At 43.1% G+C, this 20,467-nt stretch overlaps 2 protein-coding genes across 3 annotated transcripts in view; one reads left to right on the top strand and one right to left on the bottom strand.

Moving 5' to 3' along the window:
- The window catches only part of LOC117249804 (transmembrane protein 163a), a 34,550-nt gene extending 29,391 nt beyond the window's left edge, over positions 1–5,159 (top strand). Inside the window, exon 8 of the mRNA XM_033615534.2 lies at positions 1,031–5,159. Coding sequence (XP_033471425.2) covers positions 1,031–1,091 — 61 coding nt within the window. The 3' untranslated portion in view covers positions 1,092–5,159. The remainder of the gene's footprint in view (positions 1–1,030) is intronic.
- Positions 4,591–20,467, bottom strand: part of mgat5 (alpha-1,6-mannosylglycoprotein 6-beta-N-acetylglucosaminyltransferase) — an 86,682-nt gene continuing 70,805 nt past the window's right edge. For both annotated transcript variants that reach the window (XM_033615532.2, XM_033615533.2), the window contains exons 12-17: positions 18,715–18,864; positions 12,268–12,414; positions 12,039–12,155; positions 11,227–11,301; positions 10,443–10,600; positions 4,591–9,353 (exon numbers count right to left, since the gene is read on the bottom strand). In XM_033615532.2, coding sequence (XP_033471423.1) covers positions 9,155–9,353; positions 10,443–10,600; positions 11,227–11,301; positions 12,039–12,155; positions 12,268–12,414; positions 18,715–18,864 — 846 coding nt within the window. In that variant the 3' untranslated portion in view covers positions 4,591–9,154. The remainder of the gene's footprint in view (positions 9,354–10,442; positions 10,601–11,226; positions 11,302–12,038; positions 12,156–12,267; positions 12,415–18,714; positions 18,865–20,467) is intronic.

Genomic DNA, 20,467 nt, shown 5'->3' with positions numbered 1-20,467 from the left:
GATGACATTGGGCTGTGCGTTAAGGCCCATATATAATATCGCAATATTTTTAGGCTGTATCGCAACACATGATATATATCTTGATATTATGATATTTCCTCTATAAACTACTGTAGACAACTAAAAAACTTAACTACTAAATAAACTACATTTACAATAAAATTAAAGTTGTGTTACAATAAAGTTAATTCAATACTGTTATAATAAAATTAAAATGTGCTGTTATAATAAATTAAAATAAAGCACTGTTCTAATAGAGTTAAATAAATTACTGGTTACTGGTTTAATTAAGTACTGTTATAATGAAATATGTCTAAGCAGAACCACTGGTGCATTTTTTCCAAAGCACCTGGCTCTAATATTTGCAAGTTACACAAGTGCTTCATGTGACTAATTAGACGCGGTCAGGAGCCCTGCAGATACAATAACACATGCTAGTCTGCTCACACTATATAAAACTTGTTTAAAATTAAACTGTTACCTCAGCGCCATGAAACGTGAGGATTTATTCACTGTAAGCTGGACACAAACTAACAGCCCTCTAATTCATATATTGATAATATTTGCAAATCGCACTGGTACTCCATGGTCGCAAAATACGTCTGCTCACGCTATCACTGAGAAGGGAGTTTGTTTGACATATCCTGTGAGAGTGAGAGAACCAAAATGCTGAAGTAAATCTCATGCTGGTGGCTCAAAAACATGACTCGACAACTTATAGTCGATGTTTGCAATATAGTCATTTTATACATCCCACGTGGAACAAGCCGCAATAAATCTAGTATATTCGATACAGGGCCCACCCCATGATGTCTCTAAAAATCAAGCACATTACTCTTCAAATGTGCGCTCTCATGAACATTTTTCTTTACAGCAGATGCAGTGAGATTTTCTGCCCTGAGCTACACCGAAAACCTAAAATTAACTTATGTCTGTGCAGCGTCTCACTAAGTCGGAATTGGATGTTTTATTAGGGGGATCAAAGTGTTTGCATCAGCTCAGTTTTTCTTCTTCTCCTCCTCTGCTGCAGGCTGCTGCTCGACATGGTGCCACGGATCCGACAAACCAGGAACTATGAGCGCTTTGAGTAACAGAACGCGGAGGAACAGAGAGAGGGAGCAGAGGAGGGATGGAAGGGGGCTGACTGACTGACTGACTGACAGGAGAGGAACAGTCTCTCCACAGACTATCACATTCAGTCCTCGAGGTGCCAGTGGTGTCTGTACTGTCCTCCCATTCAAAGATTTGAACTGAGGATCCGGACCGATGATGACATTCTTGCCGCCTTTTAAGTGTTTTACAATTTGGTGTACATATAATATATTTATCTGTCTTTTAAAAGAGTCTGTTCCTTCATGCCTCCATATTCAAACAAGAGCGTTATGAAGGCAAAGGGAGTTTAACTAAGGTGAAAAAGTTGTTGACACAGTTGTAGAAGAGAGAGACGAGCTCGTACAGGAGGCACTTGGACCTCGAGAGTCTATAACTCTTCAGAAGCAACAGATTTTTGTACAGCCAGTTGATGTACAGTACCTCGGTTACACCTCATCGCCCTGTCAAAACACAGCAGTTTATTTTCCCATGGTTCCTAGAGGCCTTTGCTCAGCTGTGCTATAAAATGTCGCAGAGTGGCAGGTGAAGCTGATTGATGTAGCTGATGTAGCAGCGCAGGATTTATGGTGTTTTACTTTTTTTATGACCACAGAGGATATATCAATACAAGGCCCATTTGGCTTACAGAGCAGGTACACAAGCACAGAGGCTCAGCACCATGTGATTTGCTGTTTACAGTATTTATCTAGACTGTTGTGGCGGGAGCAGGAGCCTCCAGTGGGCAGTGTTTCAGCAGCATCATGCCAGCGCCAGCTCACAGCACAGGATAGAAATCAGTGTTTCTGGCACCCAGTTACAGAGAGTCATGACCTGACTGGAAATGTTACACAAGGAAAATGACAGAAAGGAGCTCAGTGGCTTTTTTTTGTGTTTGAAGTTCAAGTGACAAACCTGAGAATATCATTTGTACATTGACACCGTGCGCCATCTACTGACCAGAAGAGGTACCTGCCTGCTGTACATGTGACTATATGTGAATGTGTATCTAATACAGCTAAGTACAGACACATGAGGTCAAAGAAAGCTTTTGTTTTGAATGAATATCAGTTCCTGCACACTGCCAGCGCCCTTCATCAGGCATCAGAGTCACAATAACAAACAACTTTATATTATAATGAAATGCAAAAGAACCAGGATTTGTGTAGTGTTACCCGCAGTGTTTGGTGACTAATCACAGAGACAGTGGAGGGTCATCTGTTGATCTGTGTCACCTGGGCCTCCCAGACTTAACGAGCTGGCCCATGTGCTCACTCTGTCTCTGTTCCCAAAGCTGATGTCTTCTTTCTGTGCCCTTCAACGCCTCCACAGAACGTATGTTACACATTTATTTACCTTACTTTGATCGCTGATGTTGCAGATTTCCATATACTGTTGTTTATTTTAGTTGAGTGAGTCAGCTTGTGACAAAAGAGGGCTCGTCCTCACGTGTTGAGATTTAGTCTGGTTTGATGTAGAGATTAAGTATTTTTCCTCCTTTTTTGTTTGGATGCTTGAACACAGAGGGGTGTACTACGAAGCCAGTTTAGTGGGTTAGCAAAGGATGGTGAATCTAAAGTCAGAGTTTTTGATGTTACATGGCTCTCTTTTAAGCTGGCTAGATCACCATGGCAACTTATGCTGCAGACTTAACCTTGTCCAGACCAGTTGTTGAGAGTTTCGGACTGAAATCGGCTAAAAAGCTCACCTTGATTTGGCCAAATAATCCTCGTAAAACAGAGTGCATGCAGTCACAGTGTTGCTTTTTGCTTTAATATTCAAAGGTCGCAGTAGGTGACACACAATCAATCTTTTTTGTGTGGTAGTTGAGTCAAATGACGCATTGAATGCCACCTTCGAAGAGCCTGAGGAAGAAAACCTGCTTTAACTAAGACAGTTGATAGCCACCCTGATGGCACCTGTTATAGATGTCTGTGGTTTTTAGTCTTTGTCGAGCCACCTTACACAAACAAAGCCTGACTCTGTCGGACTTGCTTTGTGGTACACGCTTCAACGCTTTTGTTGCCAGTTTGTTTGAGATTCAGTGTAAGAACTGGTCATGTGAGTGGTGACCATGGCTAATCAGATGTCCTGATGGACGTCTGTTTCTGGCTGAATGACATATTGAGCAGGGTATGATTTGAGATTTAAGGTGACACTGCTGCATTTGAATGTTTACGAAGTAGATCTATAAGAAACGTGATCTGAAGCGAATTTAAATGTGTGAGAGATGATTATAGATATGATTCCTCTCACATCTAATTTCCACAACCTGACTTCAGTTCACCACCTCACCATCCGACGCACATTTACCGTCTCCAGAATGTTCAGACTTATGTGTAGAAAGTGGCGTACGCACATTTCCAGCCCTTATTTTGTGCGTATGCAGTGGTTATAAATGAAACTGTTTGGTGCCTTTCCTCTTGTCTTGATGCCTGATGACGGACCATGACTGAAACATGTCTGGGCTGAACTGACAGTGTGCAGGAAGTTTTTCTTAGTCGTGTCTCCATTTCACTGTGCATCTGTCCGCCAGCTGTGAATTAGTAAATACTTTAATATCATACTGTGAAGGACTCCGCTGTCCCGCTTGCTCCATTTGTTATTGATAGGGAGACGTTGGCGTGAATCCACCACACTGCTCTGAGGTTTACACTGTCATAGGACGTCTATGTGAGCCATGTTAGTTTTTTCTGTTTCCTTATGGTTATCTGATCATGTTATTGGCTCCACATCAGTGAAACGGGCGCACACACACTGCAGTGATGGTTTTGGACAACAGTCAAGTCAACAGTCATCTTCTTGACACTGTGTCAGGAGTCAATATACGTGCGCTCTTATCTGGAGCTGCTGTTTGTTTTGGCATTTAAAAGGGAGCGCTGTAGTTCTCTGTTAATCTAAGCATGTTGACTTGTGGAGCGATCACAGTCAAACACATTGATGTTGATGTAAAAGCACAAAATTAGGAGTTTAATGCTCACAGGCATTTAGAACGAGGCAGTTGATCGATATGAACTAACGTCTGACTAACTTAACAACAGCCTGTATTTACTCCAAAGCCTTAATGTTACTGCTGTGTTGGTGACTGTGGGACATGAATGTAATGATCAGGTGGAGTTTGAGCTGTTTGTATGTTTTCCTCAAGTGTGTGTTTGCTGCAGTGACTGTAACTGAATGTACACACTGTGCTGAGACCAGTTCGTACGGCGCCCACACATGCTGCTGTGCCGGTTTGTGTTTAATCATATTTGAGGACTTTTATTTGAATACATAAGTGTTATTTTCTGGAGTTATATTTGTGCCTGAAGTGTGTGTGTGAGGCTCAGATGCAACTCCTGCTCAGTATTGTTTGATTTGTTGGACTTGTAAACACACACATACACACACACTGTGGGGCTGGAGCTGCTCCTCAGCCCGCGCCGACTGTACTCTCCTGTGCCCGTGTAAATACTGAATCTGTATTGCTGTGATGTAACACAAATATAAACCAGAGTCGGAGCCTTTTGTCACAGAAAAAAGGTTTATTTAAAAATAAAGTTATATCCCTCTTACTCGTCAAAGGACTGTGAAAACAAAAAAAGAAAATGTTGTCATTGCGTTATTCGCCTTCCGCTGCTTGGACCACAATCATCACCACTCTGTTGTTTCAGTCACTGGATGCTAAGATGCTGACGGACAGATTCAAACAAGGTCGAGATTGAAACACAAAGATTGGTACATGTTCGGATGACTAAGTAGCATGTGTTGTTTTATACAGTGGAGACATTTGATGCCGAGGTTAACACAGACAGATATGGTGAGGAAATTATTTAGTTTCCTTGAAATCAAACAGCTGATAATTGATGGACAGCATGCTTAGACTGACACAAAGGAAATAAGGCTTTCACTCCGACGACAAAGGTTTGAACAACTGAAGCCAAGTTTCACTGTGGATTCAGATAAGTCTGGCGATATTCTACACGTTCCTTCCTGTTGGGGAAGTATTGAGTCACAGACTGACAAAACTGTAGAATATCATGAGCCATATCTTTAAAATGAAAGGATAACACCACTGTTGTTTCTTAACTGTGTCACTGCTTCAACCTTTGTAGAGTCTGAGCCCACACTGCAGGAGGTGTCATGCAGGGGAGCAACACAACACAGGGCTGTGAGTAAATCAGATGCTTCACACATGTTCTGCATTAATCTGACTCCTCACAAGGGGCGTCATGACAGAAAAATATCCAACTGCTTGTCCTGTCTTAACTTAAGTTTCAAAGATAGAAAAATCCTATCCTGTATAATCCAGTTAGCTGAATGAACACTGGTGTTATCCTTTCTCATCCTGTCACCACACTTCTCCAAACCAGAGCAACTTGACCCAGTTTAACAGATCACAAGGTTTGGACTGATTATAATTGTATTAAATAGGAGATAGATCAGAATAAATAAAATGATTTCATAAAACTGATTCAGTAAACAGACAACAGATTCCTTTAGCTGACCTGTGGACCTGTGGAGTTAAATTTGGGACTGAAGGCTCGATCACGAGGGTGTGAGCTTTTTCTTTTTCTTTTTTTAGGTTCAAGTGACGCTGACCTGACACGCCATGGCCAACTGTCAGGCCCAAACAGCTCACTGATAACGAAACAGAAGCAGAACCAAAGTTAACCATGAAAAGGCACATCATGTTCTTTAAAACACTAACTTGGCAGCAGATCACTGACCTGTTTACAAAAGTAAAAAAAAACAAAAAGAAAACATAAAAACAGTCTGAGCAGACACAGCGACAAAGTACAGTTGTCATTCAGTCTGAATTTACACATGTGCAAACAGAAAAACTGAGATTGGAAATCAAAGCACAAAGTGTATGAGGCTCCTGCTGGCGTTCACAATAACATGAGGCGTTTTGTCCACTGCTGTCCATCTTTATGAGTACTTCACCTGCAGAGTGATCATGTGTAAATCACTTACTCACTGGGAGTTTTCTTGAACTCATGCCTCCATGACGAACAGAAAATCCAGAAAAAGCGAATGTGCTTCATGAACGACTGCGTTTAACAACAGTAAGACTGTATCAACACATACAGTGCTGTGAAAACGTATTTACCCCCTTCCTGATTTCTTAATTTTTTGCTTATTTGTCATACTTAATGATGATAATTTCATTTATTAAGGGAAAAAGCTATCCAAACCTACATGGCCCTGTGTGAAAAAGTATTTGCCCCTGAAACCTAATAACTGGTTGCACCACCCTTGGCGACAACAACTGCAATCAATTGTTTGCACTAACTGGCGATGAGTCTTTTACATCAGATTTAAGTCCGGACTTAGACTAGGCCACTCAGCCATTCAGAGGTGGACCTGCTGGTCTGTTTCGGGTCATTTCAGGTCTGCTGCATAACCCAATTGGCTTGAGCTTGAGGTCATTCTCCTTCAGGATTTTCTGGTAGAGAGCAGAATTCATGGTACCATCAATTACAGCGAGTGGTCCAGGTCCTGAAGCAGCAAAGCAGCCCCAGACCATCACACAACCGCCACCATGTTTGACTGTTGGTATGATGTTCTTTTTACATAATGCTGTGTTAGTTTTACGCTGGATGTAACGGGATACACACCTAGTAATCAGGCCTGAGTGTGTCTCGTGAAATTGAACTCAGCTTTCCAAAAAATGTGGTTAATCACAGTTAATTCGTGATTTAACAAGGGGGTGATGACTTCTTCACATAGAGCCAGGTAAAAAAGAAACTTTAAGAAATCAGGACTCCAGTCGTACGCTCAGTGCCTCCCTGACACATGCTGTCACTAAAACATTATAATTTAAAACAGGTCAGTGCAAACAGTCTCATCAAATCAAATTGCCCCACAGGGACATTAAAGTTGTACCTTACCTTATCCAGCCTGGGTCCACATGTACTCAGGGCACGCTACTGCTAGGTGGCAGTGTTTTGTAATGTTGCATGTGAAATGTTATTAAACATGCATGTGTTTGGGAAGCCCTGAGCACACGATGGGATATTACATGTGTTGTGTGAAAGTCTGTAATCAGATGATTGGATGTAGTTTTGCTGTTAAACGCAGTCTCTCTTCAATTCATGAAGACTGTTCGCCTTTTTTGGATTCTGTTTACTGTGGAAGCATGTGAGGAAAACAAATCACTCCTATACAAATGATGATTTTGTGGGTGCAGTATTATTTAACAGTGATGATGAAAAGACTTCTGCAGTTAAAACCTGACTAAAATAATTTAAGACAAATGATTTTACTTTAAAACCAATCCTCATGCAATTCTTCAGCTTTTTAAGGAATAAAATATCAAATTGCATTCTTCTAATTGCTAAACATCATCTTTTAAAATGCAAAGCAATTCATCTGGGCTCAGAGTCTGGGCCCTAAATATAACTTGTCTCCACATCACTGCTGAGAGCTGAACAGAAGCGGACAAAGCCTCCCACTCTCAGTCATACACTTGAAGACAGGCAAGCTTTTTTTGTTTGTTTTTTTTAAATTACTCTCCATAAATAAAAATCTATAAAAGGAAAAAAAGACACCCTCCTATAAATAAAAAAACAAAGACTTCCAGCAAACAGAGATAAAGATCTGTATACAAAATAAATAAAAAAGAAACTTTAAAACCCATATGAACAATATACAGTGTTACTAATATCTTGTTAAACCTCTGCGAATAGATTACCGTAGTGCATTTGTTCCATTCAACACAAGAACTACGAATTTTATCTGAATTTTTTTCTTTGCAAATCTGCAGGCAAATTATTATCCTAACAATTATGGAAAGGAAATGGAGTTGCTAGGTTTTGCGTTGCAGGAACACGTCGTTGGCATGTCTTTGTTACTTATAGGTTGCTTTAAAAGATTTCCAGCTTGTGTCTCGTCGATGGGAAATGAGCATGGCTGCTTTTTTGTATTTCTGTGTACATAAAGACACGGACAAGCATGTTTCTCTGCAGGCTGTGGCGTCTTTGGAAAACGCGTTAAGGCTTCCCCGCCTGGGCTGCAGTGCATCTAGTTGTTACCACTGCTACTGACGACGCTCTATCATCTACAACACAACGTCACAAAATCCTACGACACGGCGACCCTGTACGCAGCAGCTTCAGCTACAGAGAACGACCCTCGCCCCCTCCCTGATCCTCACCTCTTGGTGTGTGCGTAGTACCGGATGGTGTGCTGAAACAGTCAAACAAAAACACTCCTCTACTGGCCTCTTGTAGAAACACACACACTCAACTCTCTGTTAAATAAATCATCAGTTGTTTAAAACAAGTGTGCAATTTAAAAGTGAACGTATGAAACTTGGACTTTCCTGTCTTTCAACGGGGGAATGAGGATCGCTTTAAGTCTGGGGTGTGTGTCAGGAAATGCTAAATCCTCCAGAATAAAAATCTAGATATCTACGTTACATGTCCACTCTCATCACCTCTGTCCGGAGGAGAGGAACGAGTTGGTTACAGTGTAAAACTGGGTTCTTCTTTAGCCGCCATTTTGGCCCCGTGTGTGTGTGTGTGTGTGTGTGTGTTTGTGTGTGTGTGTATGTATGTGGGCCTTCAGGCATGCCAGTCCAGTGCAAACCTACCTAAAGGATAAACAGTTTAAGATTTAAACCAAGGGGAGGTGGATGGAGGGGGCGGGGCGGCTGTCAGGAAGGGGCGGCTGAGTCTCCTTGGTCCCTCGCTGCCCTGATGAACCTGAAGACAAACAGGCAGTCACTGATATGTGCAGTCTTCCAAGGACGCAGCAGAGAGCTCATCTGCTGCAGTGTGTAAGTCTAAGACGACTCCCTTTGTTGATTCAAGTAATTTTACACGGCTTCCAGGAGTCGCGGCGCCACCACCGGTGAATCAGAGGGTTGACGGATGTTCCGATTGGCTGCTTCACTTCCAGCAGCTGGAGGAAACAATAAATATGATGAACATACGCTGTCCCATGAATGGAAAAAGTCTGTTGTGTGTGTTCGACAGTTGCATGTCTCTCAAACACACTCACACACATGTTAAGCTGCTCCAACTTCATTTAACCCCCCAGAGCCTCTGTCAGGCCCCCCCCCCAATCAGCCTGTGTGTTGGTGCTATAGGCAGTCTTTGCACAACGCCACCTGGCCCTTCATGTAGTCACGGCAGGGGCAGATGCGTCGCAATGACTGGTGGGCGCCGGCGCAGCTGAACAGCAGCAGGTCAGACTGGAAGATGCAGTGGCGGCGAGTTTCGCTGTAGGCCGGGACCACTGTGTCGGCGCTGGACTCCACCGTCTGACAGTCCACGCCAAACCTGAGACACACGCAGACATTTCCTTCAGTCCCTCTGCCTAATGACTGTTTATTTATGTGTGAATCAGAGTGAGCAGAGTCAGAGAGGGAGAAGCTGAACACACACAGTCAACTAAAGTGATGTTCTTCAGCATCAGTCATGAGCCCTGACCCCTTTATCACACTGAACAAGCGGGGCCCCCTAGTGGCTTTAACAGAGCACTGCAGTTTATTAAAGTCTCCTCTTTGGATGACAAACTGTACTTATGAATTCAAATCTGCAGTATGCTGCCACCTAATGGCCACTTTTAGAAATAACAACTAGAACTGTCATCAGCCACAACATTAAAACCACTGACAGGTGAAGTTATTAATGATTCATAATTTACTACACTACAGTGCAATGTTCTGCTAGGAAACTTTGGGTCCTGGCATTCATGTGAATTCCACTTCATACGCACCTCCCACCAGAACAAATCAAGCACCCCTCCTCATGGTAACAGCATTCTTTAATGGCAGTGACAGCAGGACAATGAGCAAAGAAAAGCTGCAAAGCCTGTTCAGGAACATCTTGAGGAACGTGACAAAGAGCTCAAGGTGTCAACCTGGCCTCCATGTTTCCCAGATCCTAATCTGATTGTGCAATCATGTGACCACAGGACTTAAACATCACCACAGAGGTCCTGTGTCCATGCCTCGAAAGGTCAGAGCCAGGTCTGATCCACAGTGGGGCCTCCTCCTTTGACCTGTCGAGGCGTGGACACAGAGCCCTGTGGTGGTGTTTGAGTGATGCTCCATCAGATAAAGATCTGGGGAATGCGGAGGAAAGGTTGATGCCTTTTAAGCTGTCTGTCAACTTCCTAATGTCATTCCTGAGCAATGTTTGCAGTGCGACATGGTGCATTGTCCTGCCATGTGATGGTGTACTTGATCTGTGACAGTTTCACGTGGGTGGTGCAGTGGTGCGTGTCAAGTAGCATCCACATGAATGCCAGGGCCCAAGGTTTCCCAGCAGAACACTGAACTGAAACAAGACCATCACTGTCACTGACGTCACCTGTCAGTGTTTCTAATGTCATGGCTGATCAGTGTGTCTGTGTGTGTGTCCCACCTGGCCAGGTCTTTGTCCTTGTTGAGGTGCTGGAAGAAGGACGGCTCGCAGATGAGCTGCTCCTCCTGACAGACCTGCTTACAGGAGCGGCCTGGATCAGCCAGTTTGACCTGCAGGGCGCTGAGAGGAGGCCACATCACCTGACCGTGGCAGAAGTCCTGACAACACAACATGGGTCATACAATTAGAGTACAGCAGCAACCAACCACTGCACCACAGTCAAGCTTTGATCGTACTGATCTTGTATTTTTTTGTCGTGTTTGTGGTATATTAGTTATATCCATCGTACATATTTAAAAATGTTGATATGTAACTCTCTCTCTGTCAGACTGTCCCAAAAAATCAAACTGAGGTTTTATTTCTGTGTGTGCTGAGGAGAAACATGACATGCTTTTTCTTTTACAGTCCCACCACAGAATATTTTTATTACACATCTCCATTGTGTTGACAGGTTTACTAAGCTATGAAAGTGACTCAACAGCAGCTGAGTTTTTGGCTTTCACATCTTTCTGGCCCCCCCACCCACCCCTCATATTTTCAACTGCTCAGCAGTGACGATGATGCCAGCAGAGCAGTGCTGCAGAGCTGTTGATGCTGGTTGTCAGCAGAGATTTAAGTCATTGTTTGCCCTTGTAGTCTTTCAGAGGAGATTTGGATTTTCATCCAGCTATAATCAAGTCTCAGTGAACTAAGATTCTGATTTGACTTTATCCTGAGCATGAACACATGAGAAAATCAAAGTCTCACTATGTTAATAAAGAGCTGATGGATGTACAGGCAGTACCTGGTTCTCAATGAAGGCATTGACTCTCTGCAGCATCCCCTCACAGGTGAACTCATAGGGCAGGTAGGGCTCAATCTGATCACACAAACACAGAACACACAGTGTCAGGGGAAGATACTCCGGTGGTGACGTCACACACCATAAACCTACAGGGCCAGGCATCAGCTTGTTTCACTGCATGTGTGTGTGAGCTCAGCGTGGTGGTTTGTACCACCGTCTTCAGTCCTCCACAGACTCTGATTTACAGAAGAAAACTTCAACAACTGAGGCCTTTGTTGTGGCATCAAGTCACTCGCTGCTTTCTCCATGTCTTTGTGTGCGGGGAGGAAGATGAGGAGGAAGGGGTGGGGGGGCGTGAGCTAAGCCGGAGCCTGGTAGGCTGCAGCTCGCCACGGATCACAAAGCATATGAGGCTCCGCAGGCTTGTCCAGTGAACAAAGCCATTGTTCCGACTCGCTCTGCGGAGCACAGCACAACACGAGGTCCTGAGCCCGGGCTTTAAATATGCATGGGCCTGGACGTGAAGACGAAACTGGATCTCTCTTCCCCGCGCTTTCACTCATCCTCTGTCTCTGGATGGTTTGAACGGACCAAACAAGGATTCTGAATATGTCAGCGCATGCTTTGACAAACTGTGATGGGCATTTTTGAATAATTTGATATGTTAAAGACTAAACAAGGCATCACTTGAGCAAGACAATAATCATTAGATTAATTGATAGCGATAAAAAAACAGGAGTTGCAGCACGTCTTTGCATTGTTGTTGTTTTGTGTCGTGCCAGAAATTATCAAAACGTTTTTTCCGTGCTTACCTTCTGGCTGAGGATGGAGCGGATGGCCCTCTCCACCTCTGCAGAGTTCTCGATATCCACCGTCCACACATGGGGCTCACCAATGTACACCTCAGCATATGGATGTTGAGAGGTCAGCTGCAGAGGTCGTAAAAACAAACATCTTTTTTATAGTCATATCTTGAGCACAAGAGTCTGCAGGGTAAAAACTCAGTGTGCGTCCCCACAGATCTCCTCCTCCTCCTCTCACCTCTCTCAGAGTGGGTTTGCCCTTGAAGAAATCGGTGTTCTTGCTGCTCTTCGGAGGGTTGAATTTGGGGTTGAGGAAAGCGCAGCCGTTGGCGATGGCCTCCAGAGGGGCGGGACCCTCATAGGGGAAGGACAGACCCACAAACAGCTGCAGGGGAGAGAAAATATTGAGAAACTATAAGCCTCCATATGCACCAAAAAATCTAGCACATATTGAACACTGAGGGCAGGAAGGAGGCAGCATGTGGGAGCTACTGCAATAACCAGAATAACAAAGAAGCCTGTAGGGGTACAGGGGGAGAAAAGTTCACTGGCTGTGTTGAGGAGTTTCTGTTGTTTGCTGATAGCAGCAGTTAGCCCTTGTTGAAGCAAACCTCCCATGTTATCAGCACAAAATACAGTGGAGGCAGCACATTTTCTCTATAAAACAAGGGAGGAAAAACAAGGCCAATAATATGAAGACGCCGCACTAATGTTTATTCCTCCCAAACGCCACTAGATGTTTGGTGAGGAGGGAGTACCGAGGAGATTTTACGGATGGAAACACACTGTAGTCAAGTAGTCCAATGAGAATGTGGGAAACTTGCAAAAGATTAAGATCATAAATGACTAATTTAAACCAATATTAATACACCACCTGAGATATATCACTAACTGTTACACCAGGGTGTCCACAGGTATTAAATTAAAGACTTTTTTTGTTTTTTAAAAACCACCTTAAATGGAATTTAAGACCAAACTTTACTCACCAAAAGAAAAAATATACTCTTTAAGTACACAAATAAAAGATTGATGCTGATGACAGTCTACTATATGCGCTTACACAGAAATAAACTAACAAGCAGGATGGCTATCAAGGCCTCAGTTTAATGATGCAGACTCATTGCGTGATCTAAATGTATAAAGGGGGCAAAGACAGAGGCACAGTGCGCATACAGGTGTCGAAGTCTGTTCCCTACCAGACTTCTCACGGTGACGTGACTACAAAAACATTTAAGACCCATCCAAACTGAATTAAAGGCCTTCAATTAGTAAATGTGAATTTAAGACTTACTAACGACCTGCTGCCATCCTGTGCACAAATGTTTCTTCCACTAACATCAGTGGTTCACAATCTTTGTGCCTTGTGACCAGTTAAAGTGAAACAGACATGCAGTGCCTTTTTGTATCCCTCACAGCAGGAGGGCTCTGGGTTCGAACCTGCTGGCCAGCTGGGGCCCTTCTGTGAGGTCCTACATTCAAGACAAACAGGTTGGGTTAACTAGGGACTCTAAAGTGCCTGTAGGTTTAAATGTGAGCATGAATGATTGTCTGTCTCTATGTGTCAGCCCTGTGATAGTCTGCTGTCCTGTCCAGGGTGTACCCCACCTCTCATCTAATGTCCACTGGGATAGGCTCCAGCCAATTATCTGTCTCATGTACTACTACAGTTTAAGCAAACATAAGAAAAAGTTACTGTTATATTAGTTGCCACCTGTGGCCTGAATTGATATTTAATGCTTAATGTCTTAACACAACAGTCAGGTACCCATATGAACACTGAAGCAGTTTTTGCTTGCTGTAATCATCCTCCTGTACACACTGGCCACTAAACTGGCTCACTTCCTTACATGTTCCCAATGGAAGAGACAAAATCCACATCTCTTCCTGTGCTAAACTGTATTCTACAGTTTCTTTCGTCTCATCTTTGTGTGTCTCTCCCTCCTCCACAGCTCAGCACAGAAACTGTCTTGGGAAGCACAGAGAGGGAATGTTGCACTAAAAAGGACTGTAACTGTGCAGGATACTCTCTGGATTTGATAAACTCAGAATGCTGAAGCCTCAAATTAGCTCACGTTATAATCCTATTGAGATTTGGTCATTTTCACTGGAAGCATGTTTGGAAGAGATATAAAATACCAGGACAAACAGGAAGAATAGATTCAGCAAGAAAACTTGAGGCAGGCTTATATAAATGTGAACCATTAAAACCACTTCAAAAGACATTTAAAAGACAATCTCTGTGTTGCAAAGTTGGCAAATATTTTCCTTTCCCACAGTCACGCACTTTAGAGCAAACACTGTGTGTATATATCTATAAAGAACAGGAGGGGCTTTAATGACAAGTTTGCTCCTCCTGGATTGGAAGAGCAAATATTTGTAGCATGCAGCAACCAGAAGCAGCTTGTCCACAGGGGCGTGAGACAGATCCAGAGACAGGGAGAGGAGGGAGAGGTGGAGGTAGAAGTAGTGGAGGTGGAGGTGGAGGCAGTGAGCTAGTGGCTCATTTACTGGAGGGCCAGAGCTTGATGGCTACAATGGCTCGTCTGTATGTGTGTGTTTGTACTGGCCGGTGTGTGTGTGCCCGTAGAAACAGAACACAGTCTGATAGACAGCACTGCCAACAGGTGGCAGCAGAGCACGCTTATTTTTCCTCTACGTGTGCGTACGTTGTGTGTGCATGCAAGAGCTCCTCGATGCTGAGAAACAGTCGCCCACTATTTATAGTGAGTGATGAGGGGAGGGGATGAGGAGGGGGACACACAGAGAGGAGAAGCAGTGATGTAGCAGAAATTAAGAAAGATGCCTGCGTCTCCTTAACGTGATTGTCAGAGATTTAAAAAGAGGAATCAATAAGAATTGTGACTTTAAGAAAAAGCTCATTGTTAGTCTGCATTAAAGCTGTTTTCTGTCATAGCGCCATACACGCAGAACGTTCTGCCTTTAATATCCAGAGCTCCACAACACAGCTGACGTTCTATTGATTTGTCCTCCCCCGTTCAAACATTCTGCCTCAGTGGACATATTTATATCCTGATATAAAGCCAATGCCACATGCAAGTGCAATAACTTCCTCTTATCTAAATGTGTGAGTAATTCAAGCACGTCTGCATACGACACACATACAGTAACGAAGCTTCCATTTTACAGGCGTCACATGCAGGAGTAGCTCTCATTTAACTTGAATAAGACCTCTGCAGACATTTTCAATTTGCATGAAAACACTGGGAAACAGAAGACAGTGTTCAACAGTGTTTTCATGTTACAGTACTTACATAAAACATTTGCCTATCATTATACAGCAGCAGTTTTTCAATTCTCACAGACAGTAGAGGCTCACAGAAGCTTTCGCACATTCCCCATCAGTCGTTTGCATAGTTGTGTCACAGCATACTATATTACATGAACGTCACTGTCACCCCGAAAGTCCCGGTATCCAATATCTCAGATCATATTGACAGAATTTTGTTAAGTTAGAGAGCTGGGCAGTGACTTAACGAGGTAACAAACATAAAGACTCCCACAATGACCTCTTAAGTAGTTTGCAGAGCACACACGCTGATGAAGTTTACACGCCAAGAGGAGCCTCTGCCACCCTTGACTCACTCACTCTGTAAATGTACGTTTATGAGCTGAACAGATGGACTGTTGTCATGCAAACAAAAAGAGCCAGCTCACTATTGTGCTCCAGTATAAGATCTCATAGCACAGCCGATGCCACGCCGGCTAAACCATGGCGGTCGCTGAGCTTAATGACCCAGAGAGTTAATAAGGCTGTTTGTTCTTGGTATTTCTAATTCCAGCACCTGCCACAGTTTGTTTTCTATTGTGCAGAATATGATGAAAATAATGATGTGTAAGACAGAGGAAGAGCTGTGTGGAAGAGTGGGAAAGGGAGGAAATAAACACATGTAAGACAAACTAGGAGCAGACAGTAGGAGGCAATTAACCAGGTAGTGTTAGACAGACGTACGAGGAGAAGCAAAGTCAGAAAAATCAAAAACCTTTGACTCTATCAGTGTACAACATGACGCCGTACAGCTTTGCTGCACTTCAGCGGTTTGATCAGTGACACTATTCCCGTGTTACAGAACAGAACGTCAGAGTTTATTTCAGGAAATTTTGTTTGAGAGAAAATCAAATGTCAGACACCGACAGCAACACGCTCTTCTTCTTCTTCACAGAAGCGCCTCTACATTCGGAGTGTTTTTACAATACACTCTGTCAATAGTTAAACCCCTGGAGGCCAATTAGCTCAGGCAGTCTGATTGCAGGTAACAGTAAATGTGTTGTGAAAACTGTGCCTGTTGAAAACACCTCCTGTTTTCCTTGGAAGCTCTTAAACAACAATGTGGCTAAAATGTTGGGGTGTTGTCGGATTTAATTGGCCATTTCCTTGTGGGGTTTCTATGCAGGCCCACATGTAATGAGAGGATACAGACGTTCATACTGCATCCCCTCTCTGGTGAGAGTTAACCTGCCAGGCTACATGAATCCAGCAAATCTAATTTCACTCTTTGTGCAGCACCAGTCTTAAGCAAGTTGGTTTCAACACTTTAATGATCTGCTTCACTGCTGAGCACATCTTTGCTTCTCTCTGTCAGTGCCTCCAACATCCCTGGCTGCTTGGTTTTAGGTGCTCAGTACAGAGCTGGATCTGCAGGCAGAGAATCATTTTTGTCTCAAGCACTGTTCAGAATCGTTTCTGTACAAAGGAGGTTTAAATCTCAATCCATCTTTTTCTAGAACTGCCTGAATCATGATCTATGGCTTTTTCGCACTTTGTATCCCTGCCCAAGCTCATGTGTGATGTCTCTCTCCTCTCTCCTCCTCCTCCCTCCCTGCTCCGATGGGAAGGCATCTGGTTTCAGAGGCCAGAGAAATCGAAGCTCTCTCCCACCTTATTCTTCTGAAAAGGATGCCGACTGGAGCCAAAAGACAGACTCCATCTTTCAATGCCAGCACTAATGATGGTTTTCACCTTCAGCAGGCATTGTTGGCAGGTTCTGGAGGACCATGTAATTTTATTCTATTCCCCTATGGCTCCATAAATTTAGTGAAAACTCACTCCCTACAGTAGTAACCCAGTGTTACTTCCAAGGCCAAGGTCACAGGAAAAACTAATGACATTACTTACAGGTTAGGTTAAAAGAAGCATTTCCCTCACTATCAGAGTTTTAGCTGAAGTTAGCAGCTGTTTTACTCTTAATCGGATTAGGAGAACCCCAACTAATTGGACCCAAGAGAGACTTACATTAGTCAAACACTGGTTAGTCCTAAACGCACTGATTCTGCCAACATTAAAGTGAAAACTCAGCAGCCAAACAGGGTTATGTTGAACTAGGGCTGCCAGATTTTCACTGCAAAATTATCACATGTAACCACAACTGCATAACAGTGTACAAAAAGCCTGACATCCTGACATGTACCAGCCATGCCTGCTTTTCTTATTATCTCCACTGACTCAAACGGCATTAGCTGAGCCTTATATCTGGCTCTTTCTTGGCTTTTTGGCATGATATCATGTAGCAATCAATTCCCCTCCAAAAGGGTTCTAGATTTAACATGAGACAGTGTGAAACATTAAAAACTCAGCCAGAGACAACATTTTCAACCACAGCTAATGTTTGCTTAATTAGCTAGCCAGACACAGCTCTAAAAATCTGCTGGCATTAGTAGGAAAAAATAAAGGTTGTGGTTAAATGAATGATAAATCTGGCACTGTTATCATTGTTAACTGCCAATTTCATGTCCCCAGATTAATCTACATCAGATAAAACTGATCTGTTTCGGGCATTTATTGTTTTGTTTTTGTTGTATATATCATGCATTTCAATTCAAAGTCGAAGTAAAGGATTTATAGCAGATGGAGAGTCTTAAATCAGTTGGAGGTGAACATGCTCTCCACTTCACAGTTTCAGTTCTTAAACAGCTCAACACACATTCTGTGAACATTTGTGTGTTCAGTTGAGAGCTCGCTCCACACAGTACAATCCAGCCTGGCTGCAGTCTCTGTGACTGTGTCCTTGTCTTTGTGTGTAAGAGTGGTTTGAGTAGTGAGACGAAGAGACAAGTCATGACGTGAATGGGGAAGTGCTTCTGTGGATGTCTGAACCGAGGACAGACTCGGTACAAAGTGCAGCTACTCGGCACACTCTTTAACACCCAAACATCATCCATCTCTTTCAAGAATTAAATCTTTACTCTCTAACTTGTCTTTTGAGTTACACATTAGCACTCAAATATTCTAAAAAATGACTCTGCAAATTACTTACATTTTGCATTTAGTCACGCTTGGCAGTTGTTTTGCATATGAGCCAAATTGATGTCTTATTTATCTTTTGTAAATCTCTCTGTTCTATCTGAGCAATCCAATTTTTTAAATTTCTTTGAAATAACTCCATTTCAGAAAAGCTTTTCAAAGTATGTCTCACACACTTATTATATTACAAGAATGTTCAGAGCAGGTTTCACAGCCTCTGCACATAAAGACTTTTTGTGAAAAGACAGTGTGTCCTCAATATTCTGCAAGTTAGCTGGGCCACAGTTTCTTGGTCATTTAAAAGAAGCGTGAGTTGGTTTGTGGCTTTCATAGCTGTCTAATAAGCACCGTATCCTCATACTTTAATTTCCCTGAAGGGTCTTTTTTTTTTTTCATGTGAGACAATTTACAGCGGGATGGACTCACCTTGGTTTCTCGGAGGAGGAACTGGAGGTCTCGGCCGCTCAGGATGCCGTGGTTCTTGACGTAGCTTGGCAGGTGCACAGTGCTGGTACCGTGCACTGTGCCGTGAACCTCCATGTAGCTGTGGATGATGTCAAGGTATTTCTTTTTGTCCTGGAACACACAAGGAGATACATTCATTTTGTTAATATTTTATTCAGAGTGATCATGTTTTAAAGAGGGTACATTTCTGTCCAAAGGGAGACACACCGTTAAAAAAAATACATCCTTTTCTTGCAAAATACTGATATAAGATTGGAATAACTTTGACCTTTGACCTATGACCACCAAAATCTTAACAGTTCATCCTTGAGTCCAAGTACTAAGACATTTGAGTACTAAGACATTTTATAAGGTTTTTTTGACATGCACTAGTGACGTTCACTGAAAGGCTTTGTGAAACACAGTGGCAGTGTGAAGTAGGATAGCTCAGGCTGTTAAAGACCTGCTTGGAAAGCATAAGGTTGGTGGTTCGATCCTTATCAAGAGCAGGTGAATTTTAAAGGCTGCTGTCCAGAGGATAGAGTGAAAGGCCCTGTGAAATACAGTGAAAGAGTGAGGTGGAATAGCTCAGGCTGTTAAAGAGCTGTGTCAAGATTCTAAGGTTGATGGTTTGATCCTAATCCAAGGCAGGTGAATTTTAAAGTCCAACACCCAAATGAAAAGGTTAAATGCACCCGGAGAAAAAGCCATATGTGTAGGCAGTATTACTCAGTGGTTAAGGCTATTGGCCTTAGTGCGGGACACTGGGGTTCAAATCTGGTCAGGTTGATGGTTTGATCCTTATCCAGGGCAGGTGAGTTTTAAAGTCCAACACCCAAAAGAAAAGGTTAAATGCGCCCAGAGAAAAGGTATATGTGTAGGCAGCATAACTCAGTGGTTAAGGCTACTGGCATTAGTGCGGGAGACTGGTGTTCAAATCTGGTCAGGTTGATGGTTTGATTCTTATCCAGGGCAGGTGAAATTTAAAGTCCAACGCCCAGATGAAAAGGTTAAATGCACCCGGAGAAAAGATGATATGTGTAGCAGCGGAATAGCTCAGTGGGTAAGACCATTGGCCTTAGTGCGGGAGACTGGGGTTCACATCCAATGCTACCATATGCACGTCGTGTCACGGCAAGGGGGAGCCAGGACGCCAGGGAAAAGTGGGGATGTCATCATCATCCCCACATTAATTAACATTATTTGGGTAATAGGAAAGGTATGCAGGAGAGGGGTAGAACTGGGGAATAGGAAAGGTAGCTAGGACTGGGTAATAGGGAAGGTAGCTAGGAATAAAGTAATAGGAAAGGCAGGAAGAAAAGTAGATCAGAAAAACAGTCAAAGGAAGGTAGCCAGGAGTTTTTGAAAATGCCTTCACCTTCCCTACATTTTCTACTACCCAGTAGGAGTAGGAATAGGAATAGGAAAGGAAGGTAGCTAGAAAAAGTAATAGACTAGGATGGTAAAAACATTTTCAAAAATGTCATTTTTGAAAATGCCTTCACCTAGCTTCCCTACAACCCTACTTTTCCCATTCCCAGCTACCTTCCCTTCCTAGCCACCTTCATGCCTACCCTATTACCCAGTCCTAGCTACCTTCCTTCCTAGTATTCAGTGCCAGCTTCCTAGTTACCTTCCTACTACCCAGTGCAAGCTACCTTCCTTCCTCCTACTCAGTCCCAGCTTCCTAGCTACCCTACCTTTCCTATTACCCTAGCCACTTTCCCTATTACAT

Source organism: Epinephelus lanceolatus, chromosome 24 (genome assembly GCF_041903045.1).
Source record: "Epinephelus lanceolatus isolate andai-2023 chromosome 24, ASM4190304v1, whole genome shotgun sequence".
NCBI classification, from domain to species: Eukaryota; Metazoa; Chordata; class Actinopteri; order Perciformes; family Serranidae; genus Epinephelus; species Epinephelus lanceolatus.
This window is presented reverse-complemented; position numbering and strand designations above follow the sequence as displayed.